This window comes from Salvia hispanica, unplaced genomic scaffold (genome assembly GCF_023119035.1).
Source record: "Salvia hispanica cultivar TCC Black 2014 unplaced genomic scaffold, UniMelb_Shisp_WGS_1.0 HiC_scaffold_1182, whole genome shotgun sequence".
Classification (NCBI taxonomy): domain Eukaryota; kingdom Viridiplantae; phylum Streptophyta; class Magnoliopsida; order Lamiales; family Lamiaceae; genus Salvia; species Salvia hispanica.
In genome coordinates, this window is record NW_025951452.1 from 4,469 (window position 1) to 14,538 (window position 10,070).

The 10,070-nt window shown below is 34.5% G+C and overlaps 1 protein-coding gene and 2 non-coding genes across 3 annotated transcripts; 2 read left to right on the plus strand and 1 right to left on the minus strand.

Annotated features, from left to right (window-relative positions):
• Positions 1 to 823: 823 nt before the first annotated feature.
• Positions 824 to 9,526, minus strand: LOC125198049 (cytochrome f). The gene is made up of 2 exons (XM_048096509.1): positions 9,028 to 9,526; positions 824 to 7,469 (listed from the first exon to the last, which is right to left on the minus strand). The coding sequence occupies exons 1-2, from the start codon at positions 9,376 to 9,378 to the stop codon at positions 6,504 to 6,506; spliced, it is 1,317 nt and encodes a 438-aa protein (XP_047952466.1). The 5' UTR covers positions 9,379 to 9,526; the 3' UTR covers positions 824 to 6,503.
• Positions 3,003 to 3,076, plus strand: TRNAP-UGG. The gene has a single exon. It is a non-coding gene; the product is annotated as a tRNA-Pro (tRNA).
• Positions 3,251 to 3,324, plus strand: TRNAW-CCA. The gene has a single exon. It is a non-coding gene; the product is annotated as a tRNA-Trp (tRNA).
• Positions 9,527 to 10,070: the final 544 nt, after the last annotated feature.

Genomic DNA, 10,070 nt, shown 5'->3' on the forward strand with positions numbered 1-10,070 from the left:
GCCTTGAACTGAATCCCCATCCTGATTCGGTTTGCACGCTCCACCTCCGCCCATCCGTTGAAAAATGTTTTCTTCTTTCTCTTTAATTCCAATGCATATTCAACTCCATTTCCATTTCCAATTGTCGTCCCAACCATCAGAGCACCATCATTTTCCGCCAATATTTCTCTCTCTGCGTCAGTTAGAAACGCCATCAACGCGTCTCTGTTCGCTCCGGTGATCCTCAACTGACTGCCGCTGCACGTAGCTTCTGAATTTGTAAGCGTATTTTCGAATAACAAATCTTGCGCTGGAATTTGGCCTTCTTCTTCTGCTGGAATTGGGGCTTCCTCTTCTGGATTGGTGTTTGCTGGAATTGGGGCTGCTTCTTCTTGATTGGGGTTTCTTCTCGCTAACTTCGTTTCTCTTGAATTTGAAGCCTCATCTTTATCGAAGCTCATCTTTCTCTTGCCCATCTTCCAATTCTTACTTCAATAAACAATGCTCTAGCTTAGCTACGAGATTAATTTGGTGTGTAATCAATCAATCTGTTGCTGAATGTAGAGTAGTATATCCATTTACGATCTCCGTCAATAATTCATTAATTAATCTCCTTCTATTAGAATTATTTTTAATTTTAATTTTAAATGAATATTTGTTAAAATAATTAGGAGATTAATTAGTTAAGTAAAAATCAGAATTAAAAGTTTAATTTGGTCAAAATCGGGTTGACCGTTAGTTTTTAACGGAACTATTAGAAGACCTCGCCGTTTAAGAAGTAACCATAGAATCCGTTTGGTTATTAATAGGCCAGGACGGTAAAAATAATAACTGAAAGAAAAAATCAATTAGTTATTTGTCAAAATTTTATTTATTCAATGACTAGAGTTAAACGCGGATATATAGCCCGAAAACGTAGAACAAAAATTCGTTTATTTGCATCAAGTTTTCGAGGGTCTCATTCAAGACTTACTCGAACTATTACTCAACAGAAAATAAGAGCTTTGGTTTCAGCTCATCGGGATAGGGATAAGCAAAAGAGAAATTTTCGCCGTTTGTGGATCACTCGGATAAACGCAGTAATTCGAGAAAAGGGAGTATCCTATAGTTATAGTAAATTAATACATGATTTATATAAGAGGCAGTTGCTTCTTAATCGTAAAATACTGGCCCAAATAGCTATATCAAATAGGAATTGTCTTTATATGATTTCCAACGAAATTAGAGAAAAAGTGGATTGGAAAGAATACACCGAAATAATTTAAATGAGGTTCCCCGGAGAATGCACTCCGGGAGGGTGGAGTTGGAGTCAAAATGACTCTGAGAATGCGCTTAAAGTAGTCAAAATGAATGAACACGTTCAATAAAAAAATATTTTTTTCCGATTCGTTTTTTTTTTACGACACAAAAATCTGGATTCTAAGATTTGTCAAAAAAAAAAAAAACGAATCCATGTTTGAGTTCGGATTGGAATTCTGATTGAAGTGAACAAAAAACAAGCCTATTTATTTCTGGTTCTAAGACCGGTAGTTCTAGTAGTCGACTCAATTCTTTCAAATTGTTTCTCATTATTAAGAAAGGGTAACAAAGATAAAATACGAGCTTGTTTTATAGCAATAGTAATTAATCGTTGTTGTTTCAAGGTCAATCTATTCACTCGTCTAGATAAGATTTTTCCCTGTTCACTAATAAATCGACTAATTAAACTCATGTTTCTATAATCAATTCGATCCCCCAATTGAATCGGGGGCAAACGCCTACGAAAAGATCGCTTGGATTTAAGAAAGGGTCGCTTGGATTTATCCATGGTTTGTTTGTTTAGTTTATTTCTTATCCCGAAAATCCTATTCCTTAATTGTCATTTGAACTACAAATAGGATTCTTTTTATTTAAATGCAATATCTTCTATTTCAATGTGTTCTATATAATGTCATTTTTCTCCCCTTTCAAGGATAAGACATCCTTGGTTCAATCTATTTCTTTATTTCCCCATGAATCGTATGTTTGTAACAATAGGGACAGAATTTTCTCAATTCTAATCGATTGGGCGTATTGTGCCGATTCTTTTGAGTAATATATCTGGAAATACCCGTTGATACCTTCTTAACACCGTTTTGTATACAACTGGTACATTCCAAAATGACCGTTACCCGCGCACCTTTCTTCTTGGCCATGAACCTCCTTTGGATTTTTGATTTACTCAACTCTTCTATTTTAATTCGAAATGAAGAAAAAGAAAGGAAGGAAAAAATAGAAGTTATTAACTTGAAATCCACCTTTAAAAGATAAAAATAAATGAAATCAAAGCCCAAAGTCATACATAATAAATAATAAGTAAGACAATGAGTTCAAAAATCTATTTAAATCCGAAGGGCAGTTAAAGATCTTGTATTCTTACCCTAGACCGCGACTTTCCTACTCTACCCCCACCTTTCGTTTTTTTAATTCGAGTTTGAGACTGAGTCTCGCAGAGGTTGAATCCACTTTTATTCTTTCTCTTTCATCCCTTATTCTAAATTAGAAAAAAAGGGAAAAAAGAGAAAATAAGGGGGGATTAGTCAAAGGTATTTGATTGTATTTCTAATCTTCTTCATTCCTTCCGGTGTCAATAGCTATAATGAAAAAAAGGGGAATGTCAACGCATCGGGGAAAAAACGATTAATCTCTATCAATAGACCTGCTAAAGCCCCGAACCATAGCGTACTTAGTACTGGGGCCACGGAGAGATATGTTTTTAGATCTCGCATTGAAAAACCTCCTTTTTTTTATTTTAATACATAAAGCATATATAATCAGATGTATATGTAGTTAAGGGTTACTTAGAGTTGTACACGGAATCCCTAATTCCAATTGAAATGTACAACGATCCATAAGATTTCCCTTTCTTATTATTATATGTTAAAAAATGTTAAATGAGGCCAAAAAAAGACGAAATGGTCAGAAAACTTTGTTTCTCAATGCAGTAAATAGGGATGTGGAAAACAAGACAGGAATTCTCTACAATTATACTGTAGAACAATTGAAGGGATGTGGCGCAGCTTGGTAGCGCGTTTGTTTTGGGTACAAAATGTCACAGGTTCAAATCCTGTCATCCCTACCTATTACTGACCCTTTGAGCAGTAACGAGGAATCAACCAAGATCGGTTCAAATTGCGTTGCGCGGAATCGTTCATTTTTATGAAACTATAGCATATATGCATATAAAATAAAAATGGATTCTTTAAAAAAAAAAGAATCTTTTCTTTACATTCTTTTCTATTCTGATAAGAAAGCGCTCTTAGTTCAGTTCGGTAGAACGTGGGTCTCCAAAACCCGATGTCGTGGGTTCAAATCCTACAGAGCGTGATTTTTTCTTCATGGATCCAATTAAAATGAAATGAATTCAGTCGCTTGCACAACAATTCAAATTGGACCTCCTGTGGATTAAAGAAAGGAGGAGGCCAATCAAATTTGAATTAATCAAAGGTCCAACTGATCGCCACGCCTGTATTGTAAATATGCAGTTACGAATAATCCAGCCAAAGTAATAGGAATTAGACCTAAGACGATTCCAAATAGAAAAACTTCAATCATTTCAATTTTGTTTTTGAAAAGGAGAAAAAAGCGGTAATATCTATACCTAAATATTAATCCGAATTGATGTGAATCTCAATGACCAAGAATTGATAATTGACATGGTAAGTAACTCTAGAATACACAGAATCTCACAGAAGGATTTCCTTTCTAAATAGTTTCTTTTAAATAGAAAGTTTAAATAAGTCGTATCTTGCTCAAACCAATAAATAGAGCCGAAGTTATAGTTAAAGCCACTAGTAGAAAACCAAAATAACTGGTTAGAGTAAGCATAAAGGGGCTAAATGAAATCTGGTATTTTTATACATATGTTTCTAAAGCATTTACCTAAGTTTCCATTTTCCTAAAATAAGAAGATATACAAAAATACCAATTGAAAGAATAAGTTCAATTGAAAATTTTTGATTCATCTATCATTACAGACAGCAGGAACAAAGAGAAAGTGACAGGCATATAAAATGAAACCGCTTCCTCATTTCTAAGATCTAGCCATCTCGCGATTCCTATCAACCAAGCAACCAAGCCTTCGAGAATAAACGAACTGGATCGTGTAACTTCATTCAAAAACGAAACTCTTTTTGAATTATTATTTTGAATTCCATTTTTATGGAATACTATGTTTTCCATTTTTTCGTTCGATATTTAAAAATAAAGCCTCTTCCTTGTAGCTAGATCCAAATTTGGATTGAGATCCAATCCAAGAATTCATTACAACTATTGATTCCATTTATTTTATTTTTTCTTCACTTTCTTTCATCGAATCATATTTGTTACCGGACAATTAAAAAATTCATTAAAATAAAAGGAGGGATTCGAACAAAAACTGCCTCTACAACCATGAAAAATAAATTGCTAGATCTCGCATCCACTTAAAATAGAATTGTGGAAATATGAGAATCTCTTTCATTGTAAGAATTTTATATTAAATACAGCATCATTTTACATCAACAGGTAAAGGAAAAGAAAAAATAAATCTTTTAGCATTTCCTTTCGATACTGATTAAAATTGCATTGCTGTGTCAGAAGAAGCATAGCTATACTGATTCGGTATACTCTAAAGATGCCCTTGGTACAATATTGACGATCCTACAAAGATCCCATTTCAGTGATTGCCTTTTACTGATCTCATCTTTTACGGAATCGATCCCCTTTGACTGTACAAGAATATGTGGAGCTGAGCATGTCTGGAAGCACAGGAGAACGTTCTTTTGCGGATATTATTACCAGTATTCGATATTGGGTCATTCATAGCATTACTATACCTTCCCTATTCATTGCGGGTTGGTTATTTGTCAGTACCGGTTTAGCTTACGATGTATTTGGAAGCCCTCGGCCAAACGAGTATTTCACAGAGAGCCGACAAGGAATTCCATTAATAACTGGCCGTTTTGATTCTTTGGAACAACTCGATGAATTTAGTAGATCGTTTTAGGAGGCCCTAATCAAATGACTATAGACCGAACCTATCCTATTTTTACAGTGCGATGGTTGGCTGTTCATGGCCTGGCTGTACCTACCGTCTTTTTTTTGGGGTCAATATCAGCAATGCAGTTCATCCAACGATAAACCTAATCCCGAATTATATAGCTATGACACAATCAAACCCGAATGAACAAAGTGTTGAATTGAATCGTACCAGTCTCTACTGGGGGTTATTACTCATTTTTGTACTTGCTGTTTTATTTTCCAATTATTTTTTCAATTAGGCAAATGAAAGAAAAAAACTAATAATTCTAGGCATTCTTTTAGCCCGTTCGGAAGGATCTCATAATTATCCCTGACTGTTTATGTCTCTAGCACGACCACTTTATGAAATTTGGAGGGAAGTGGAGTAAATGGCCGATACTACTGGAAGGATTCCTCTTTGGATAATAGGTACTGTAACTGGTATTCTTGTGATCGGTTTAGTAGGCATTTTCTTTTATGGTTCATATTCCGGATTAGGTTCATCCCTGTAGTAATCGGATGAATGGAGTTGTGACATGAAAGCGTAGGAACTCAACGGGATTCCCTTCTTTAGTTTGTCTGATTCGAGGGGAAAGGGCCCGTTGGGTTCTTAAGAATCAGAGTCTTTTTTTGTCTAAATGACAAAGTGGATTTCTTTTTCTGCTGGTTCAAAAAACTCCATTCTATTTTTTCTGATGATGCTTTTGAAAAATGAACTTCATTGGTTGATTCAGAACACCTCTTCCTTGATCTTGATAGTATCTATGGGTACTTTCCAAGTTAGAACAAAGGGGGAATCACTCAATTTCCTGGATTCTAATTCTATTTTATATATAGAATTATTCTATATTTTTTATTTCTGTAGATTAGATCTCGCACAAATACTTTCGATACTCTTTCTTACCCTACTTATCCCTATATTTTTTAGATTTGAGTATCTCAATGGTTTGTCCACTACTTTATATATTTTATTATACGTAATAAATCGAAAAAAAAAGTAAAGTTACGATACATCTGGAAAAACGAAAACAAGACTAGGAGTTTTTGACAAACAGATTACTCTTTCGACACAAGAAGGGGGGTTTGGAAAATTCCTTTTCTTGTGTCGAAGACTAGGAAGACAAAACAAATAATGCCTCCTAGAATTTTTTGTTCCCCACGCTTCTGGTTCATCCGATTCTCCGCTTATTTATGCTAATCTCTATCCCAATTTTATGGCATTGAAATATGGCAATAGTAACACAGCCCTGTCAATTCAATTTGAACAAAGATAAAGGGTGGTAAAACCATAAAGTCAAATAAAATAGTCTTCTTCAAACAAAAATCTACCTATTATGACTAAGCGTGCGTTATGACTAAGATTGCGCTACAAGGGAGTCCCCGAAGTTGGTAGAAAAAGAGCAAATAAATAAAAGGTTTTTCAGAATTTATTTTTTTTGATCATATAAAATTGACAACAAAAATTTTGTTCTTTTTACGAACCTGGTGTCAATAAATCCGCGAGTCTAGAAATTCATTTCGGCCAATTGAACCTTCTCGAACTGTTTCTTTTTAAGAACTAAAAATATTTGTGCCAAAATAACAGATGCCAAGAAGACCAAAAGGCCTTGGACACGTAATGGATCTTGAAGTACTATTTCGGCATCCCCCTGACCAAATCCACCCACATTAGGATTACTCGTTAATGGTTGATCCAATTTGATGGATTCACCCTCTGAAACAAGAACTTCTGGTCCTGGAGGGATAATATCAACCACTTGACGTCCATCCGATGGATCTGTTATGATTATTTCATATCCCCCTTTTTCTTTTCGTATGATTTTGCTTACTATACCCGCCCCTGTAGCATTATAAACTGTATTGTTACTCTTGCTTCCGTCGGGATAAATCTGACCCCTTCCCCTATTTCCTCCTACATATATAGGATATTTTAAGAAGTGAACATCTTTCTTAGTAGCGGGGTCGGGGGAAAGAATAGGAAAGGTGATTTCACTATATTTCTGGCCGGGGACAGGCCCTATTACAAGAATATTTTTTTTATCAGGGCGGTAGCTCTGAAAAGACAAATTTCCTACCTTTTCTTTCATTTCGGGAGAAATACGATCGGAAGGAGCTAATTCAAACCCCTCCGGTAAAATAAGAACAGCCCCCACATTCAAACCCCCTTTCTTACCATTAGCAAGGACTTGTTTCACTTGCTTATCATAAGGAATTCGAACAACTGCTTCAAATACAGTATCAGGAAGTACTGTTTGTGGAACCTCAATATCCACGGGTTTATTAGCTAAATGACAATTGGCACATACAATACGCCCAGTCGCTTCTCGTGGATTTTCATAACCCTGCTGTGCAAAAATCGGATATGCACTTGAAACGGGTGCCCGAGCTATGATATATATCATGAGCGGTACGGAAATAAATTGAGTAATATGTTCCTTTATCCAAGAAAAAGTATTTCTAGTTTGCATGGTCTAATCATTGGTCTGAAAATTTCTACAATAAGTTGGGTAGGTCGCTAGTATAGTTTCCTATCCACGATTCTGCTATTTATTGGAATCATTTTACTGGAATACTATAGTATAACGTATAAAAATAGTCTGAAAACCACCCGGATAGAATGTTTTTAATACTTATGTAGAACTACAAAGTAGGAAACGTTCTAATTGGATTAATATTGGTTGGTGATTTATCAATCATTCATTGAATGGTAAATAACTACAAGTGATGGAGATACACGATTTAAATAACGAAAAATCCAATATTTAAAAAGAGTATCGAGAATAACCGGAAAAGTGGAAACAAGACCAGATATAATTTGATCATTATGACCAAATCCAAAATCTTTGTACACAGAACCAATCATTAGTTCCCAGCCGTGGGGTGAATGAAATCCGATACATAAATCGGTTAATAACAGAATTGAAAAGGCTTTTACTGTATCACTTAAGTTATATAGGAATTCCTGAGCCCAAGAGTTAAGAATAATAAGTTCTTCATTACCTAAAATCGAATAACAACTTAGAATAACAAAACAGATTATATTTGTCGAGAAGTGTAAAATTGTATGGATACGATCCTCGTTGTGTATCTTGATTAATTGGATCGTTTCTTTGTGGATTCCTATAAGAAACTTTTGTAGATATGTCTCCGAGTATTCCTTGATCATTTCTTCCAAGAAGACGATTTCGTCTAATTCTATGAACTTTTCTAGAATACTTTTTTCTTGAATATCAGTCAAAAAAATTTCGGATTGGCCGATATTCGCCCAATTAATAACCCAAGATTCCATACTTTTAGTAAATGAGAGAGAAATCCACCAGGGTAGAAATACTATAGATGCAAGATACAAAAGAGGAGTGAAAGCTTTCTTTTTTGCCATTTTTCGCCTGTTAATTTTTAATTAACCCACTCCATCTGTCGACTTTATATAATCGAATCTTTCTTTCAAACATGAGTTGTAGACAAGGCATCAAACCTATGAATCTATTTGATTTGTGATTTTATTTTGAATCTAGAAAGAATACAGAAATAGATTAAGACTCCACTTGGAATTTGACTAAAGAAATAATACAAGTGTTTCCAGATATCTCAATTCATCAAATTCCAAACAAATGTCTCCTTTCGATGAATGGCCGAAAGAAGTACTTTAAGTAATGAATATTCTTGATATTTTGAGACGAAAGAACCCCTTATTCTATCAAAATATCCAATATTTCCAAAAAAAAATTCCAATGATTCCCCATAGTCAAGAATAGACTAATTGGGAGAAAGATATTGGGATGGTCAAAAAAATGAGCGGCAAAACAAGAGAGAACCGGGCCAGTTATCATTAAAACCGATTATTGGGTAGTAAAGAACCCAAATGAAAGGATAAAAAGATCGATTGAAAAAAAATTTACAAGATATGGTTTATCTGTATCTGTTTATCCTAAAGTATCACTTAGTTATAGAAAAAACAGGATTCTTGCGTTTTTTCCCTCCTGCTGAGAAAGCATTCGTTCTTCAGCCCAGTTCCTTTTCTCAAAATACTTCAATCGGTACGCGCAAGAAATAGGCCAATTCCGCGGCTTTTTGTTCAATTTCTCGTGGAGTCAAATTCTCATCAGTACGAGTCAACGGAACAGCCCCCCGGCCTCTGATATCCATATAAAGGACAGGACGAGCAAAAATACCCTCTTTAACTTCTATTCGAACGGATTGAATATCTTTTATAAGGAATCGGAGGAATATGCGACGATTTTTTCCAGGAAATCCCCAACGAAAAATACACACTATTCCTTCCTTTCTATCGAATCGATCATAACCACTACCTACATTCCAGGAGATTGTGCACCACAAATAGGAACTAATAAAGAGACCCGCAATCCCGTAGAAAGACATCACGATCCCCTGTGGAAAAAAAAGGATTTGCTGAGACGGAACAAAAGATATCAAATTTCTACCAAAAAAACTGGAAGTTCCAACCAATAAGAATCCTAATGAACCTAAAAAAACGATAAGGGCCCAGCAAAAATTACTTAGTTTTCGAGACCCCGTTTTTTTTTTCCTTTTTTTTTTCCCAAAATTTTTTTTTTTTTTTTTTTTTGGGCCCCCCCCCCTTTTTTTTTTAAAAATTCCCCTTTTTTTTTAAAAAAAATTTTTTTTTTTTAAAAAAACGGGGGGTTTAAAAAACCCCCCCCCAAAAAAAGGGAATTTTTAAAAAAAAATTTGGAAAAAAACAGGTTTTTCCTTTGGGAAAAAAATTTTTTTTTTTTTTAATTTTTTTTTCCCCAAAAAAAAAAAAAATTTTTAAAAAAATTTTTAAAATTTTAAAACCCTTTTTAAAAAATTGGGGGGGATAAAATTTTTTTTTTAAAGGAAAAAAAAAAAGCCAAATTTTTTTTTTCCCCCAAAATTTTTTGCCCGGGGCCCCCCCAAATAAAAAAGGGGTTTTTTTTTTTTCCAAAAAGGGGGAAAAAAAATAAACTAAAAAAACCCCCCAAGGGTTTTTTTAAAAAATTTTTTTCCTTTAAAAATTTCTTTTTAAAAAAAAAAATTTTTTTTAAGGCCCCCCCCAAAAAATTTTTTTTTAA